General features: G+C 55.0%; 2 protein-coding genes across 10 annotated transcripts; one reads left to right on the forward strand and one right to left on the reverse strand.

The window, feature by feature from the left end:
* The first annotated feature begins 5,160 nt into the window (after window positions 1-5,160).
* Window positions 5,161-7,573, forward strand: Smim29 (small integral membrane protein 29). 4 transcript variants are annotated; one of them, XM_042684314.1, is made up of 6 exons: window positions 5,162-5,257; window positions 5,918-6,031; window positions 6,251-6,434; window positions 6,626-6,651; window positions 6,913-7,018; window positions 7,193-7,573. In XM_042684314.1, exons 3-6 carry the CDS (start codon window positions 6,324-6,326, stop codon window positions 7,256-7,258), a joined length of 309 nt encoding a protein of 102 aa, XP_042540248.1. In that variant the 5' UTR covers window positions 5,162-5,257; window positions 5,918-6,031; window positions 6,251-6,323; the 3' UTR covers window positions 7,259-7,573. The 4 variants fall into 4 exon arrangements, with proteins under 4 accessions (XP_042540250.1, XP_042540248.1, XP_042540247.1 ...); XM_042684316.1 differs by having other exon boundaries at window positions 5,161-5,257; window positions 5,918-6,374; XM_042684313.1 differs by having other exon boundaries at window positions 5,918-6,434.
* Window positions 7,574-7,730: 157 nt separating this feature from the next.
* Window positions 7,731-16,009, reverse strand: Hmga1 (high mobility group AT-hook 1). 6 transcript variants are annotated; one of them, XM_042684255.1, is made up of 6 exons: window positions 15,897-16,009; window positions 15,521-15,631; window positions 12,591-12,734; window positions 10,831-10,914; window positions 10,115-10,165; window positions 7,731-8,908 (listed from the first exon to the last, which is right to left on the reverse strand). In XM_042684255.1, the coding sequence occupies exons 3-6, from the start codon at window positions 12,723-12,725 to the stop codon at window positions 8,855-8,857; spliced, it is 324 nt and encodes a 107-aa protein (XP_042540189.1). In that variant the 5' UTR covers window positions 12,726-12,734; window positions 15,521-15,631; window positions 15,897-16,009; the 3' UTR covers window positions 7,731-8,854. The 6 variants fall into 6 exon arrangements, with proteins under 6 accessions (XP_042540189.1, XP_042540187.1, XP_042540191.1 ...); XM_042684253.1 differs by having other exon boundaries at window positions 12,591-12,755; XM_042684257.1 differs by having other exon boundaries at window positions 7,731-8,905; window positions 12,591-12,763.
* Between the last annotated feature and the right edge of the window lie 1,868 nt (window positions 16,010-17,877).

Here is a 17,877-nt window from a genome sequence, read left to right on the forward strand (position 1 = left end):
TTTAGGGAGCCTCCATACTGTTTTCCAGAGTGAATGTACCATTTTACAATATGTACCATCTACAGAATGTACCATTTTACAGTAATGCAGAGAGTTCTAGCTTCACCATATCTATCTATCTATCTATTGATATAGATATAAATAAGGAAGATGTTTGTGTGCGTGTGTATTCAATTAGCAAAAAGTCAAGAGTGGAGCAGTGGCTTAAATGGCAGAGCACTATCCTTGAATGAAAAGCTAAGGGAGAACATCCTGACCCCGGGTTCAAGCCCCAAGACTGGCATACACACAAAATAGAAAGATTATTGGGGGTGCTGGGAATGTGGTTTAGTGGTAGAGTACTTGCCTAGCATGTATGAAGTCTTAGGTTTGATTCCTCAGTACCACATAGAAAAAGCTGGGCTGGGGCTGGGAAGATGGCTCAGTGGTAGAGCACTTGCCTTGCATGCCTGAGGCCCTGGGTTCAATTCCTTGGCACCATATAAGCAAAAAGAAAAAAGCCAGGCCGGGCGCTGGTGGCTCACGCCTGTAATCCTAGCTACTCAGGAGGCTGAGATCTGAGGATCGCGGTTCAAAGCCAGCCCGGGCAGGAAAGACCGTGAGACTCCTATCTCCAATAAACCACCAGAAAACTGGAAGTGGCGCTGTAGCTCAAGTGGGAGAGCGCTCGCCTTGAGCTGAAGAGCTGAGGGACAGCGCCCAGGCCCAGAGTTCAAGCCCCACGACCGACAAAAAGAAAAAAAAAAGAAAAAAGCCAGAAGTGGCGCTGTGGCTCAAGTGATAGAGGACTGGCCTTGAGCTGAAGAGCTGAGGGGCAGCGCCCAGGCCCAGAGTTCAGGCCCCACGACCAGACACACACACACACACACACAAAAAGTAAAAGCCGGGCTAGCACCTGTGGCTCATGCCTGTAATCCTAGTTACTCAGGAGGCTGAGATCTGAGGATTGTGATTCAAAGCCAGCCTGAAGGAAAGTTGATGACTCATCTCCAATTAACCACCAGAAAACCCAAAGTGGTGCTGTAGCTCAAGTGATAGAGTACTCACCTTGAGCTGAAGAGCTGAGGTACATTGCCTAGGCCTGGAATTCAAGCCCCATGACTGACCAAAAAAAGAAAAGAAAAAGAAAAAGCTGGAAGTTGCGCCATGTTGCTCGAGTGGTAGAGTGCTAGCCTTGAGCAAAAGAAACTCAGGAACAGTGCCCAGGCCCTGAATTCAAGCCCTAGGACTGGCAAAAAAAAAAAAAAAAAAAAGATTATTGGCAAAGATAACTACATAAGTAAATATAAAAAGCTTATTGCATTTTTTGTTTACAGTCTTTTATATGATTTAAAACTAAATACATGAGGGCTGGGAAGGTGGCTCAGTGGTGGAGTGCTTGCTTTGCATGCATGAAGCCCCGGGTTCAATTCCTCAGCACCACATAAGCAGAAAAAGCCAGAAGTGGTGCTGTGGCTCAAGTGGTAGAGCGCTAGCCTTGAGCTGAAGAGCTGAGGGACAGCGCCCAGGCCCAGAGTTCAGGCCCCAGACCAGCCAAAAAAAAAAAACAAAAACATGAAGCAATAATTACAAATGTATGTTATGTATGAAATTTATAAATATGAATGTATAAAATAGCAACCCAAAGACAGGGGATAGAACTGATAAGAGCAATTAATTACTGTATGCTATTAAAGCTAAGATGATGTCAGTTCAATCTAATTGCCCTATATGTATCTATATCCTCTTTAGTGCAGTTCAGTAAATTTGTGTTAGTACAATTCAATAATTTGTGTCCTGCCATCTATTCTCCATTTTGCCTACATTGTAAAAAGTTACTCCTAATACTTTCTCTTACATTTCTTGTCTGTAGAACCTGTAGTGATGTCACTCACCTCTGTCATTCCTACTATTGGTGATTTTTTTTGTCTTTTGTTGTTTTGTGTGTGTGTGTGTTTTTTTCTTCTGGATCCATTTTGTTGATTATCTCAAGAAGCAGGTTTGGTTTCATGATTTTCCCCTTTCTATTTTCTTTTTTTGGGGGGGGTCCAGTGGTGGGCCTGAACTCTGGGTCTGGGTGCTGTCCTTCAGCTCTTCAGCTCAAGGCTAGCGCTCTACCACTTGAGCCACAGCGCCACTTCCGGCTTTTTTCTTTTTGCTTATGTGGTGCTGAGGAATCGAACCCAGGGCCTCATGCATGCAAGGTAAGCGCTCTACCACTGAGCCACCTTCCCAGTCCTCCCCTTTCTATTTTCAAGTGTAATTGATTTCTACACTGGTAACTTTTTTTGTTTTGTTTCATTTTTCTTCTGATGTTCTAAATAGAGACATTCTATTTTATAGGCCTCCTCCAGATTCTGCTTTTTTATTTCTATTCAGTTCAAAATATGTGCTAATTATTCTTTGATCCAAGTGTTTTATCCCATTTCTAAATATCTGAGGATTTCCCAAGGATCTTCCCCCCCCCCCCCCCCAAGGATCTTTTTGCTACTGATCTCTGACATTCTGTTGTGACTTTGTCCTCATTACCCTCTATATACTGATTGAGAGCTGTTCCCTTCTTCCTTCCTTCCTTCCTTCCTTCCTTCCTTCCTTCCTTCCTTCCTTTCTTTCTTTCTTTCTTTCTTTCTTTCTTTCTTTCTTTCTTTCTTTCTTTCTTTCTTTCTTTCTTTCTTTTCTGGACATGGGCCTGAACTCTGGGCCTGGGTGCTATCCCTCAGCTTTTCAGCTCAAGGCCTGTGCTCTACCACTTGAGCCACAGCTCCATTCTGGCTTTTTGGTAGTTTATTGGCTGTTAGTGAAATGAGTCCCTTCCCATAGCTTAGTTCACTCCTTCCCTCTCCACAGCTTAGCATGCTCCCTTCCTAGGTAACAGGAGGCCCATGAAGTAAAAGCAGTAAATAACTTCCAACCCCCTCTACCTTGGGATGGCATTTCTCTGGGGCAGCTACCACCATATAAAGCAACAGGAGCCCCTTAAATTGACCTTCAGGTCTGGGCAGCTGAGGACCCCTTATTTACTACTTGGATAGCAGCCATAAGTCCTGATGAAGCCCCTGGCCCACACATCCACACCAAGGTCTCCGCCTCCTAGCCCCTTCTAGCTCCTCCTAAGCCTCCTAGGTTATATAGGTCACGTCAGACAGTAGCCGGTGCTGCTTCTCCCTTCTCCCTTGTGAGAAGGGGTCTTGCCGGCCCCCTTTCCTGGCAATAAGCCTTCCTTTGTTCTCTGTACCTGGATGTCTGTGTGGTTCTTTGGCAAAGTCTAATAATCTAGCATTAGAGATAAAGAGTCTTACAAACTTTCCTCCCTGGGATGGCTTTGAACTGTGGTCTTCAAATTTGTGTCCTGAGTAGTAGGATTACAGGCATGAGCCACTGTGAGAGTTGTTCTCTTGATTGTCCTTGGTGGTTTCTATCCCCCTGGGTTTTATTTTCCAATCATCTGTGATGAGAAGAGGATTTGGTATAAAACTATAAGCATACATGCAAAAATTATATGTATGGGGGGGCAGTTGTGGAGGTGGGAGGGAAAGGATGGTAGGGAGAAAACAAAGGAGGAGGCAACAATGCTCAATAGGAAATGTACTCATTACCTTACTAATGTAACTAACCCCTCTGTACAGCATTTTTTTGTTTTGTTTTGCTTTTTTTTTTCTTTTGCCAGTCATGGTGCCTGAACTCTGAGCCTGGGCACTGTCCTTCAGCTCTTCAGCTCAAGACTAGCGCTCTACCACTTGAGCCACCAGCACCACTTCCAGGTTTTTCTGCTTATGTGGTGCTGAGGAATCGAACCCAGGGCCTCATGTATGCAAGGCAAGCACTCTACCACTGAGCCACCTTCCCAGCCCCACTGTACAGCATTTTTTACAATTAAAAACATACCAAAATAAAGATTTTTCTCGGGCTGGGAAGGTGGCTCAGTGGTAGAGCACTTGCCTTGCATGCATGAGGCCCTGGGTTCGATTCCTCAGCACCACATAAGCAAAAAAAAAAAAAACTGGAAGTGGCGCTGTGGCTCAAGTGGTAGAGAGCTAGCCTTGAGTTGAAGAGCTGAGGGACAGCACCCAGGCCCAGAGTTCAGGCTCCACGACTGGACCAAAAAAAAAAAAAAAAAGATTTTCTCCTTCATAATCTTCTTTATAATTATTTTAGGTTATATACTTATACTTTGTTTTGAATAATACTTTGTATAGTATGCAAGGTAGAGTGGAATTTCTTCTTTATTTCATTTTTTAAAATAAGGATGCCAAGTTATTTCAGCATAATTTCTTGAAAAAAGTTCTCTTTCTAAGTGAATTGGCTTGAAAATTTGTCACAAATTAATATTTACTTCATGACAAAAAAATTATATATATATGGGCACTCATTTAAGCTATGTGAGGACCTGCATTCAATAAGAAAAGAGCTCTCTTGTGCACTTGTCCGAGTTTCTCTCGATGGAGTATTTGGCAAAACTGTAATCACAAACAGGATATTGAAACCAGTAAAGTCCACTTATTCAGATTTCTGAGTGAGTGTGGGCCATTTTGATGATCAGACCAGGAAAGCTTTGACCCAAGATTGCCAAAGTTTCACTGACCCCTTTGTTCTGCTGGTGTTTCCCCAAAACCTCCAAGAGGTGATCACGAGAAGCTTAACATTCAAGACTGTACATACTGGGCTTCTTTTTATGTCTTCACTTATTCCTCCCGACAGCTGCTCCTCTGATGGTCCCACAACTGGGCACATGCCCACTGGGCCCTAGGCCTCTCGAGCCTGGCCAGAGTCCTAAACTTGAGGGGATGGATGGTGCGGGAGAGATGAGGGAGACTGGTGGAAGACGTAACGCTGACCAAGATGCATCGTACAAACTGACATGTTGAACTGAAGCCTCTTTGTACTAAAGACAATTAAACAACAAAAAAACAACCGTGTTAGGTCATGGAGTGACCCTAAACTCGGGCTTCATCCAGAAAGGTGAAGCCAGCCTCAGGAACTGACTTCCAGCGCCCGGAGTTGGCGCTGTGGCCTGGGCTGCGCCCACCCCCACCAACCGCGCGGCCCTCGACTGCCCCCTGCAGCTGTGGGGTGGTCCTGCAAGCCGGCCGTCCCCGCCTTCACACCGCCCACCCTCCTCTGGATTGGAGGCTCCGGAAGACTCCTTTCACCACGGGATTGGTTGCGGCCAGGCCGTGGCCCCGCCCACCTCCCGGGTCCTTTGATCACGCGCACGCCTGTTCTTCCGGGGCCAGGGAGCCAACTCGGGGCGTTCCGGTCGGCGCTGCAGCAGCGGGAGGTAAGGCACGGCGGGGGAGGATTGGCTGCGGAGCGCCCTGTTGGGTCCGCGCCTCGGGGTGCCGAGATTCCAGGCCGCCCCGTGAGGGTTGGCCCCTCGGCGCTCTTCCGACACCCCGGAGCCTCCCACCTTGGTGAGAGCTACCCCTGTCCGCCTAGGCGCGGCCCGATGCCCGCTCCATCCGGGCTTACCACCTCGGTCCGGGACCGGGAGCTTGCGACTGAGCACCGGCAAACCCAGTGCCCCGCGGACTCGAGTCTCGTAGCTTGTTATCTTGTCCCCCGGATAGACCCGAGCGAACCCGGGGTACGAACTCGGGGCGTCCTGTGCAACAGCCCCAGGGCGATCTCTCTCCTGACTGGGCTGACCCTCCACCTCCGCGGTCAGCCCAGGACAGGAGGGAGGGACCTGGGCGGAGCCCCGGCTGGGGACCAGAGGGCGGTGACATCATCTCGAAGATTGAGTCCAGCTCTACCCAGTGTCCACACTGGCACGAGACCGTTGCTGCGTCTAGGGTGACAAGAAGGGCATACAAGTCTAGGCCTGGGGCTCTCAGCCAGAAGAGGGGGGTTAAATCGGGACTCAGGACTAAATCACCCTAAGGCGTCGGTGTAGGACCCTCCGGTTTATTTAATCTTTCTGTTTTGCTTCACTGGATAGGTGCTGACATTCCCAGTGGTCTGGAGCAGGAGCCGAGAAACTGCACCTAACCTTTCCCCAGCAGTGGAGACTTGCAAATGTTGAACCAGTATCTAAGCTGGGCCCCACCCAGATGTAGGCATAGGAGCTGGGCAGGAAGCAGGCTCTGGAGCTGGGCCTTCCGTGGTTCCCTTCCCACCAGCTAAGAGCAGCAGGGGGAGGAATCACTCAGCAGACACCTACCTGGATATATTGGCTGACCTGAGTTTTCACAGATCTCCAGCTCCAGGGGAGGGACCAGAGTGTGTTGTTAACTCTGTAGGCAGAATTGATAAACCTCCCTTCCTCTCCCAGGGAGCCCAGTGGAGGCGCCCTCCCGAGGCGCTGCTGCCCATGCTGACCACCCAGCTCTCCACCTGCCGATGTCATGAGTAACACGACAGTGCCCAATGCCCCCCAAGCCAACAGTGACTCCATGGTGGGTTATGTGTTGGGGCCCTTCTTCCTCATCACCTTGGTCGGAGTGGTGGTGGCTGTGGTAAGGAGCCTCCGACATACACAAATAGACATCCACACCTTTGCCAAGGCATGTGCTGGGTGGGCCTAGTCTAGTGCACATAGCATCTCAGTTGTTCCTTAATGGAGAGAAGGGGGTAGAGGTTGGTACTCCCAAACAGTGGGCCTATCTGGGCACCACAGCCTTCCTTCACAGTGCTGTCTCTGTTACAGGTAATGTATATCCAGAAGAAAAAGCGGTGAGTGTTCTGCCCCTGCCCCACCCCCACGTCCAGATTTCTTCCCTATACTAAGTTCTCTACTTTCTGTTGATACATACACCTCAGCTATCCAGATCCAAGATAGGGCACTTTGTTCTCACCGGTCCTGCTCTTAGCTTCCTCATTGGGATGACCCCTTTCATAGCCCCAGGGTCAGGAATACCTAATTCATGTCAGGAGGTGGACATGAGGCAGTCTGCTGTCCAGTGGAGCTGGGGTTAATCCCCTCCTATTCCCCAGGGTGGACCGCCTTCGCCATCACCTCCTCCCCATGTACAGCTACGACCCTGCTGAGGAGCTGCATGAGGCAGAGCAGGAGCTTCTCTCTGATGTGGGAGACCCCAAGGTGAGCACTCTAAGGGGACAGTGAAGGCGGGAGCACTTGTTCTTGCCCTTACTTGCTCAAACCAGAGCCTGGAAAGAGCTTTTGCACTCTTCCATATGACTATGAAGGGTGAGGGGTTCCCTGCAGACTTCCAGGAGGCCAAACCCAACCCTCAAGCATGGCTTCTCCCCACAGGTGGTACACGGCTGGCAGAGCGGCTACCAGCACAAGCGGATGCCCTTGCTGGATGTCAAGACCTGACCCCATAGCCCTGACCTACAGAACCCCTAGGGTGGGTCTTACAGTTGCCCCAAGCACTGGGCCTTCAATTCTTTCCCACTTATCCATCAACCCTGTGGACTAAGGCTACACCCACCCCAAGGCAGCTTTCCCCTTGGGGTGGGTGGGGCTGCTGGGAGATAGCTTTGCTTTCTCCAGCCTGCCTGGACTTGGCTTTGGCATAAATCCCCCAAGAGGGTTTTGGAACTGTTTCCATGGTGACCAACCCAGATGTATAGCACTCAGTACATACACACATATATATATATTGTAAATAAAATGTTTTGTGGCTGGTAATGTGGGTTATTTTTTAAGGGCTTAAAAGGACTTCCCTGCTGCTACTGCATTGCCCTCCTGTCCCCAGCCTGTGGGGAGTGAAAACAAGGCCAGCGGCCTGGTTTTCTCCTCTGTACACATTCTAAGTCTAGAACACAAACCACAAACTCCATTCCAGAAAAGGATATTTTTATTCAAGTAACTGCAAATAGGAAACCAAAGGGGGAGCCCCAGGCTGGGACAAGTAATGGCCACCCCTCCCCAACAGGACAAGGGGAGACAGTGGCCCCTACACCCTTCACACAATCAACATGGACCCCCCCCAACTCAGCTGCAGCATCCTCGGGGCAGGACCCCACCTTCCCTGGGACTGGGGTGGTCTGCAACCCAGCCTGCTGTGCCCCAGACCCCCTTCCCCCATGAAGTATCCTGGGGGAGGAGGGGACCGTGGGCTGAATGGGAGGCTATGAACTGAATGTTTGGCGCTGGTAGCAGCAGCAATGATGATGTCTAAGAATGAAACATTGAACAAAAAAAATCAACACAACTGTCCAGAGGTAGTTTGTGAACAGAGGAAAAGATGGAACCAGAACCTTGGGGGGTGGGCAGGCGAGGGAGGGGGTAGGCAGGGCGAGCTCCTTATTAGTGCCCCACAGATGAGGGGAACCGCCTAGAGCAGAAGTGGGGATGCTAGATCCCATGGGAAAGCTGGGGGGGTGGGGCCCCACCTCTTGCCCTCTTACCTGTTCCCCACAAGGGGTTGTCCAACCCAGTGCAGGGGAGCAGGGGAGGTGAGGGAGAGCAGTATGGGCCACTGGGGACAGTTTGGCTGGGGGACGAATACCCCCTGTTGATGCCAGTATAGCCAGAGTGGGCATGTCAAAATGGATGGGGCATGGGCCCCCGTAAGGCCAGGGGAGCCCTCCCAGGCCCCTTTAAGGGAAGCTAGAGGCAACAGTGGAGGAGCAGAGCAAGTTCCCAAACCAAGAGCTCAGAGAGCAATTTCTCCACAAGGGAGTGGGGGCGCAGCAGGTGCACGCTGCGGCTAAGTGGGAAGTTAGCCTTGTCTGGGAGAGGCAGGTGTGCGTGGGTGGGAAGGGCGCGGGGAGGTGGAGGAAAGCACTCCCCACTCGCCACAGGAGCCCTGCAGCGCTGGTGTGCTGTAGTGTGCGGTGGGGAGGGCACATGGGGACTGGGGGCAGTTTGGGGCGGGGGGAGGGAGGGGGGCTGTGGGAGCTGAACGAAGCTGTCCAGTCCCAGAGGGAAGCTGCTCCTGGCCAGGGAGCAGTCGGCACTGTGCGGTCACTGCTCCTCCTCTGAGGACTCCTGGGAGATGCCCTCTTCTTCCTCCTTCTCCTGTAGGGAGGGCAGAGCAGCTCTGGTCCTGACCTCCCTCTGCCCAAGGCTCCCCCCACTCCCCACAGGCTCTCCAGAAGGGGGATGAGTCAGGCCTGAGTGTGTGGGTGAGTCAGCAACCTCCGTGCAGCTTTCATTCATAAAAACGAAGGATTTAAAAGGAGGAAAAAAACCACACACATGCTATGCTGCTCTGTCTGGCACAGCAGCAGAGCCAGGCCCCTCAGCCCCCAGGTGGCTCAGGCAAGACAGAGCCCCAAGGCATGGAGGAAAGCACTTGGCTCTCTAGGGCAGGAAATGGGAAGAGGCCAACAGGAGGAGATGCCAGGCCCTGGGTGGGCACAGGAGCCCTGACTCCGGGTTGTCCTTGGGTGGCCCAGGGCTGACCCCAGCCCAGGGTGGAGAGGAAGGGAAGTGTGTGCTACAGCAGGGCTCACTCACTGGGCGGGAATGTCAGGACACCACAGGGCCCCACAGCCGCGTGCCAGGCACAAACTCCAAAACAACTTGTTTCCTGTTACTCACTTCTGGACCCTGGCCAGAAGTGCCCCCTACTCCCCCCCCCCCCCCACCCCAGCAGTGGCTTAGCTCAAGGAGTGAATGTCTTAGGGAGTTGAGAAACAGGTTATATGTGTAGAAAAGAGCCAGGTGCAGGAAGTCTGGGGTGGGGTGCCTGTCACTGCATGGTACCCTGAAAGTGCCCTGTCTTAGCCCACAACCAATTTGGAGACCCAAGAATGGGATGGTACCTCCCTTCCCATGAGCAGTGATAGAATTGCCTTGTAACTCCCACTTCCTGCAGAACCCCAAGACGAGATCCTCTGCTACTTCTTCCTCTAAGAGAAGCCTATTAAGGATTCATTCCATTCACCCTAACTGGAGGAACATGAGATGAAACACAGACACCCCTTTTCTAGAACACTATATGAGAACCCTCACTTCTGAAAGGCACAGAACTTTAAAAGCCCTGGGCAGACAATGTGGTGGCACACACCTGCACTTCTAGTACTAGGAAGTAGAGGCAGAAGGAGAGTTCAAGTCCAGTGTGGGCTACGTGCACACCAAAACACAAGGCTCCTCTGGAACAACAGTACTAGTTGTCTTAGTACTTGCTGGCCCCAAAGGTGTCAGTAGTTTTTCCACGGTAGATACACAGAATTAACCTCCTCTTCCCCACAATTAAGCCCCCAAGCAAGGAACACATACCAGTTTTTTGGGTCTGCCCCTTGGTTTCCTTCCTGGAGCTGTGGTGGTTTTCTAGAAGATCAGAAAGCAAAAAAACATACCTTAAGTAAAAATAAAAAAAACACTGGGCTGTGCTCCCCAAGGCCTGCAGCCTTGCAGGGAGGGAAGGGAGCAGGGCAGAAGGGCAGGCAGACTGCCTACCTCTGCTCAGGGCAGTCCAGGACCCCATTCCAGCAGGCCTACCCCAAGGCCAGCTGCTGATGACTGGTCAGCCACACCTGTCCCCCACCCAGCACCCACCCACCCACGACCCCTTCTTCCTCCAGCTGTGACTCAGAGGATATGAGTCGTGTCTTAGAAAAAATAAAAATAAAAAAACAATTTTCCTGAAAGGATGCCACTGTGAATGTGGCCCTCTCCTCTTGACCCTACCACCTACCCCTTTAGGTTCCGGAATAAAAGTGACATGTTGGTGGTCTGGATCTGGCAGAATCCCTTCAATTTCCTCTACCTTATCTTTCTTCTCTAGACCAGGATAGCTACAGACTCCTGACTTGATTTCCCCATTGATCCTGGGGCAGGATCAATCAGGGCCACTCATGTTGAGATCTCAGTCCCCATTGCAGTTACTCATGTTATCAGAGACCCAGGGTGAGAGATGCAGCCTTGCAGCCCTCCGCAGAGCTGCTGAGCACCTTTGCTCTCATCTGCCCAGGGCAGCCCATCTCAAGCCTCACCCGGGTCTTGGCAGCACCCTTGTTTTTGCTCCCCTTTGGTCGGCCGCGAGGTCTCTTAGGTGTTGGCACTTCACTGGGTTCCTTCTGAAATGACAAATGGGCAACAATCAGGGACCCAGCTACCACTTGCACCACCCCAGTGGAGTTAAGTCACCCCAACAATGGGCAGCAGGCCACCACCCAATCTGACCATCTTAAACCAGCTAGACACCCCTCTAGGGCTGTCCTCAAAGAAGAGGAATTATACCCAAGACCTCAGACATGCTGGTCCTTATTGCTGTTGCTAAGCCCAAAGAAAGAAGCTTCCATACAAGATGAGGAAGCTGGGCAGGATAGTCATACTGGCCACTGTCCCAGGGACAGGGATATTCAAGTATTCAGAACCATGGTCCATTAGTGTTGACCATAGGTGGGGAGGAAGGGGGGCTTGCCTGGCTCAGATGCCAGGGGACAGCTAAATTCCACCACTCTTCTCAGTTAAGAAATTGGGCTTCACCAACAGCTACCCCTCACGTGGGAGACAAGACAGATGCCTCTATGAAAGGCAAGCTCGGGGCTGGGAAGGTGGCTCAGTGGTAGAGCACTTGCCTTGCATGCCTGAGGCCCTGGGTTCGATTCCTCAGCACCACAAAAGCAAAAAGAGAAAAGCCACAAGTGGCGCAAGTGGTAGAGCGCTAGCCTTGAGCTGAAGGACAGCACCCAGGCCCAGAGTTCAGGCCCCACGACCGGACCTTGGGGGGGGGGGGGGGGGGGGGGGGGGAGAAGGCAAATTCCTAGTCATACAGCAGCGGCTTTGTCACCCAATCCTCAACTGCCCACTGGGATACCTCACTTTCTACCAGGTTGATAACTTTAAATTTCTTCATCTTCAATATCTGTTCATTTACAGAGCCTGAAGCAAGGCCTACTACAGGACTATTCAGTGTGTAGCCCAAAACATGACTGGCCTAAGTCTGGGCTCTTTTGGCACTGTGACAAAATAATTTTATTAAACCTTGGGATTCTAATAAATTTATGGCCGTACATTTAAAAGTTATAGGTCAGTGTGAAGAGCATTTGCCTATCCTGCACGAGGCTTTCATTCCCATCCATAACAGGGCAAAAAATATATACTTTCTTCTTGGCAGTACTGAAGTTGAAACTTGGCCTCGGGCTTGCTAAGCAGTTGCTTTACCACTTCAGGCAAACCCTCAGCCACGGTTTGTTGGCATTTTTAAATTTTGAGAGCAGCTGTGCTGTATAGTCCAGATTGGCCTCGGAACTCATGATCTTCCTTACCCCTGCCTCTTCAAAGTTGGTTGCAGGTATGCACTTACATACCTGACTATACTTGTGGTACTGAAGAGTTGAACACAGGGCAGCTTCATGCATGACGGGCAAGTACTCTACCACTAAGCCACCTTCCAGCCCTATCCTTTCACTTTTAGAACTATATTAAAAATGATCATCTTGGTCCTCAAGTGGTCTGTAAGGTTGGCTTACCATAGTGTAAGCGCTGGGTCACCTCTAGCTTAGACTTATTTGTGTGTGGCAGGGGAGATAAAATGGACCTGTATACATCAGCCCCAGAATTTTCTGAGAGTATCTGGAGGACCTCACTATGAGTTCTCATGCAGGTTATAAGCACGCTGGAGAACAGGGACACACATGCCTACAGGAATGATTCCATTCTCCTATGCATAGTCAGTCATTCACACGACTAGCTACTAAACACCTCTCTGGCCCAAAAAGGTAAAGCAAGACAAAGCTTCAAAACCCACCTGACTCCCTACTAGCGTTGTCCCTGGACTCACCGGAGGCTGCTTCCGTGGCCTGCCCCGGCCTCGCTTCTCAGTACCGTCCTTTTCCTGCTTGGAGGCCAAGGGCTGGCTAGACTTTGAGCTCGACTCACTCATCTTCTTTCACTTTGGAGGTCAACAGTGATGCTGGGATGCTGAGAGACAGGTAAAGTGTTTTTAAACACATCATGCATCAACTTCCCCCTGTCCACTCCCCTACAAAGGCTCACTGTGCAAACTGCCTGGTCCCAGTGGCCACAGGACTCCCACTAGAACCAGGATGGCAAGCTCTGCACACTGGAGCATGCTGCAGTGTAAGAGAGGGTTATTGGTCCTAATCAGCAATTTGTCTCTTGCTCAGAAGGCCTTTGTTGTCCCTCTCCTAGTGGGTTTGAGCAAGTTCTAGGGTCCCACCACTGCCAAGGGCCCCTCTCCTATAAGGGAGGTACCATACTCACTTAGGAGAGGAAACCATGACCAGACAGTTCAGAGGGCATGAGAAGTGGGTAGATGATCTTGGACATCAACCTCTGCCCAGCACACTGACAAGGCTGCCAGAGGACCAACTGCCAAGGGCCCAAACATGGGCAGACCAGGAGCCTAGCCCACCCCCCCCATCCTCTGCTCTCTCCTAGGGTAAGTCACTGAGGATGCTGTAGTGTGGACAGGTGAGGGAGAGATGGCTAGCCCTGCAGTGGCAATGGGGAGGTAGAAGGGACAGAACACAGGGCAGCCCACCTGCAGTCACAGGAGACTTCAAAGGCCACTTTCAGGCAGGACAGAACTATGCCATATTGAACAGTGCCCCATATATGGGGCAGTACAGTTCCTCCAGTCATTAGCCAGGTTTAGCCAGGAGGCCTGGAAGAGCTCAAGCCCCACACCTCTACAGACCAACCTCCAGCTGTCCTCCGTTAGGGGTGGCAATAGCACCCACGGCCCACTTCTGAAAGCCTATCCATCTGTAAAATGGGCTAACAAGGCCACACCTGCCTCAACACGCCCTCCAATCTGTCTCCAAGACCAACTAGAGTACTTATAGGAACCTCTATCAAAATGAGAATGAGACTGCTGGAAATTTTTCCAATTTTAACCCCATGACATGAAAATATTTTTTTGGGACTTGCGATGTTTGGAGGTATTAAGAGACCCTCCAGACAGGAGCTTTGGTAATTATTTTATTTTGCAGTATTTCAGGCTGAAGAGACCCCTTTAAGTAGGATGGTTGATTTATCCTGCTCCATCATTAGTGGCTTGGTCTGCTCTGTAATTACAGGCAGTGATTAGAATCTTATATTACACCACAGGTCCGCTTCAAACTAAACATCAAAATTAATCAGCTAAATGAGGGCTGACCTCGTAAGGTCTGCCCGAGGCCCCTAAGTGGGGCTCCCTGGGCAAAGCCAGTCCCACCCCCCCTCCCCCAAACAAGGGCCCAGCCTGCCTGGGGATTCTGGCTAGTCTCCAGCTCCTGTGCCATCTGGTGCCTCCCCCACCGCTTGCTGTTGGGGTCCCTTTATATCTCTCCCGCTTTAGGTAGCCCCCACTACATGAAGGTTTTAGGAGGCCTATCTAGGGAGGCAAAGGAAACACTTGTCTCTTCCACCTGTTTTGGAACATCAGGGAAGCTTGACTTAAAAAAGCTACATTTGCAGACCAGCACCGACTCCTGTTTTGTATTAAGTTCTTTTGAGTCTCAAGCCTGTTTCCTTAGTAGGAGTCCAGAAAATGCTAAGGAAGGCTTCAGGAATGACCCCCCGGGGACGGGGGTGGGGGGTGGGGAACCTTGGCCAACTTTATTACTTAAAAGATTAAAAAAAAAAGTTCAGAGATGCATCATGAGTAGCCCAAGGTCACACAGCAAGTTGTTGAGGATGGAGGAGGTTCATGTGACTGCTAGCGCGCCAAATCTTCGCACTGCCCAGTGTCTGTGTAAGCCCCAGCTCCAGATCCTCGGCCCGGGTGCCGGCAGTTTGTGCCTGGGGGCAGTAGGCCCGGAGTTAGGGCCGGCGGGGGGAGGGGCGCAGGCGTTCCTGCAGGCGCGGGAAAACTGCGCACCCCGACCGCATGCACCGCCACGAGGGTGCACCCGGCCCCACTTCCTGCCAGAGGGGGCACCCAAGCCCGCCTTGGGGCAGGAAACCTGGCGCGCGCTGGAGGAAGAGAACCCCCTCCCTCTACACCCTCCCCGAAAAATAAAACCCCAGGAAGAAAAGAGAAAAACACCAGAAACGGGGAGTCAAAGGGACTAGTTCCGACAGAGCCCAGCAAAGCGGAGAAACCAGTTTGTGGGGGCGGAAGGCAGGCCTGGCCCCGGGGGCTGAGGAGGCGCGGGCCGGGCCGGAGGTGGGGTCGGGGTGAAGCCCCAAACCCAGGCCCGGGATCCGGCCGCGTCTGCGCAGGAAACACCCGGAGAAAGGCCGGGTAGGGAAGCGCCGAATTTCGGGGTTCCCGCCCCTCCCCCGCACTTCCAGAAGTGTCCCCCCCCGTGCGGGGCCACCCGCCCCCCAAGGCCGCGCCGTCGCCCGCTCCCCTCCCCGCACCCCCCTCCCCCACAGCCCGGCCCGGCCGGGCTCGGCGGGAGCGGCCGCCGCGCGAGGTGCACGGGCTCCGCCGGGTGCACAACTCGCGCTCGCCGCAGCCGCGCGCCCCCTCCCCCACCGCGCGCCTCTCCCGGTCCCCGCCCCCCGCGGGGCGCCCGCCGGCCGGGGACGCGGTGCGGGCGGCCTCCCCGCGCCGCCCGGCCCCGCCGCCCGCCCCCGCGCCGCGCGGCCCTCCCCGCCCGCGGCCCGGGCCGCACGGGCCTGGGAATAAAGCCGGCGGCGCGCGCTGCAGCCCCCGGGCGGCGTGCGGGGGGCGCGGGCGCCCCCCTCGGTCCGCCGCCGGCGCCGCGGGCCCCGGAGACGACTCACCGCGAGCTCGGCCGCCGGCCTGCGGTGCGCGCTCGGGGCTGCCGGGAGCGACGGTGCTGGGCGCTGAGGACCGGCCTGGCTCCGCCGCCGCCGCTGGTAGCAAATGCGGATCTGAAACCGGGAGAGAGGGCAGAGGCGCTCAGAGACCGCCGCCGCCGCCGCGTGCTCGCCGCCCAGGCCCGCGCCGGGCATTTATATGTCACATCCAGGCGGGGGCGGGAGGGGGCAAAAATATTCCCCTCCCCCGGAGGATGGCGAGGGGCAGGAAGCTGGGCACGGCCCGCGCGCGGCCTCAATCAATAAATAATCTAATTAAATTATAGATAGAGAAATGTAGATAGAAAGAGAGAAGCCACCGGAGCGGCCGCGAACTCACGCCTTCTTGGAATCGCGCCAGCGCCAGAAATAGCCCCGGCGCGGAGTCCCAATTAGAGGAGCGCAGCCCCGGCTCAGGGGAGCTTAAAAAGAGCGACCCAGGGGCAGGGGGGACGGGCCCGCCCGCGCCAGTCGTGTCACAGGGGGCGGGGCCATGCAAATGAGCCCGGGCATTTAAAAGGGCGGCCGCCCGCCAGCCGCCGCCGCTGCCGCGCGGGTGGGTGCTGCCTGGAGCCGCGTCTGCGAGCGCCAGGCTCGCGCAGTGACCTGAGTCCGACGGACCATTCCTCAGTTTGGGAGGAGGGGGGGGCGCGGAGAAAATACGGGGAGGGGCTTCACGGGCTAGCGAAGGATCTTCCCTCGTGCGGCTTCCTCCCAAGAGGGAAGTCCAGGGAAATTCACCTCCAGGGGCCTTCCGGGCACGCAGGCCTGCCTCCCCCCACCCCGGCAGGGCGTGCGGGAGTGGGCGGGCGTTGGTGCTAGAGGGGGTCCACGCGGGCGCAGGGGGAGGGGACACGCACGGGTTGGCGGCTGCCGCGGCCTCCACGCCGCCCCCTCTGGCCCCGATGGACGGCTCGTGGATCCCCAAGGCGGACAGGTGTCAGCACGCGCTTCGCGGCGGCAGCCGCGAGTGGCTGAGGAGTGAAACACTAGTCTGGAGGAATCCAAACGTGCAAACTGGGGAACCCGAGGTTTTCTAAGCCCATTCACGGCCGCGGGCGAGCCGTGATCAAGGTGCAGCCCGCCAGCCGAGCCAGCGATTGGCGGGTTCGCAGGTAAACCACGGGGAGGAGCCATTAAGTGACCTGGATGGTGGCTCCGAGTCCCGCAGTCCCTCTTTAGTCTTCTCCGGAGTCACTTAGGAAGGAAAAAAAAAAACGGAAAGAGGTGGGCCACAGGTTGCCTAGGAGCGCCTCGAGGGCCGCGGCCGCGGCGGCGCACGCCGAGACCTCCAGGCCTGGAGTCCCCGCGCAGGGGCTCAACAAAGACTTGTTGCACGCACTGAGGAGGAAGCCCAAGTGGGAAGATGGCGCGGTCGGGAGGCGCGCCCTGCAGGCCGGGCCGGGCTGGACCGGGCCTGCGCGCACCTCCCGGCGCCCGGTCCCCGAGGCGGCCCTCCACACCTCCTGGGATGCCGGGGGCTGCCAGGCGGCCCCGCGACACACGGCTGTGACTCATGCCTTTCCCTGGCTCCCCTTCTTCCTCCGGGGCCAGCGCGCAGTCCCCAGGACCACCCCCTCCCCGGGGGGCGAGCCGGAGGCGGCGGGGGCGCCGGGCACACCCCGCGCGGGCAGCGGAGGCGGGTGGGGAGCTGGAGGGGCCGGGCCTCCCAGTTGCAGGAATGCTTCAGGAATGTTTCCGGTGGGGTGGGGGTGGGGAGGGGACGGGCGGGCCGCGCGCCCAGCCCCCACCCGTGCCGCGGGACGGCGCCCTGGGCGCGGGGCAGCACGTGCTCGCTGGTGGGGGCGGGGCGCGGGCCGTGGGCGGGAAGGAGCCGTTGGTCGAGAGCGGGTTCAAAGGGGAGGCGGGCGCGGGCCTGGGGCAGCTGGGCCGGGCTGTGGGCCGGGGTACCGCCCTCCGCGCCGCACCCCGCCCCGCGCCCAGGTGAAAGGCTGCTCCCGAGGTGCCCCGGCCGCCCCTGGAGGGAAGAGGAAGTCACGGAGGGGCGGCCTGGGGGAGGGGGGCGGAGGGGAGGGGCGGCTGCCCCTTTGTCTGGAGGCGCGGTGGGGGTGGGGCGGGGTGGAAGCGCGCCGGTCCCTCCATCTTTGTGGCCCGCCACCGAGCGCGCGCCCAGTAGGCCGCGGGCGGCCCTGGGTGGAGGTCACCTGGCTCCCAGCTCCGAGGCCTTGGCGGCGGAGCGCGCCTTCTGCTCCTACCTGCTCCTGGCCCAGGCCACCGGCCTGCGCCTTCGAGAAGGCCTTTCCCGAGGCTCCCCGGGCCTCCCGGCCTCCGGGCCTGGGCTGTGGAGTGGAGACCCGCGG

This window comes from Dipodomys spectabilis, unplaced genomic scaffold, assembly GCF_019054845.1.
Source record: "Dipodomys spectabilis isolate Male_0828 unplaced genomic scaffold, ASM1905484v1 ptg000085l, whole genome shotgun sequence".
Taxonomy (NCBI): Eukaryota; Metazoa; Chordata; class Mammalia; order Rodentia; family Heteromyidae; genus Dipodomys; species Dipodomys spectabilis.

What these genes read in the sequence shown, in the direction of transcription:
- Smim29 (XM_042684313.1), top strand. Translation starts at nt 6,324, where the DNA reads ATGAGTAACACGACAGTGCCCAATGCCCCCCAAGCCAACAGTGACTCC. An exon ending in TCGGAGTGGTGGTGGCTGTG is followed by an intron (nt 6,435 to 6,625) that starts GTAAGGAGCCTC and finishes TCTCTGTTACAG; the next exon opens with GTAATGTATATCCAGAAGAA. An exon ending in CTGATGTGGGAGACCCCAAG is followed by an intron (nt 7,019 to 7,192) that starts GTGAGCACTCTA and finishes TTCTCCCCACAG; the next exon opens with GTGGTACACGGCTGGCAGAG.
- Hmga1 (XM_042684255.1), bottom strand. Translation starts at nt 12,725, where the DNA reads ATGAGTGAGTCGAGCTCAAAGTCTAGCCAGCCCTTGGCCTCCAAGCAG. An exon ending in CAACGCTAGTAGGGAGTCAG is followed by an intron (nt 10,915 to 12,590) that starts GTGGGTTTTGAA and finishes TTGTCATTTCAG; the next exon opens with AAGGAACCCAGTGAAGTGCC. An exon ending in GGGGCAGACCCAAAAAACTG is followed by an intron (nt 8,909 to 10,114) that starts GTATGTGTTCCT and finishes CCCTCCCTACAG; the next exon opens with GAGAAGGAGGAAGAAGAGGG.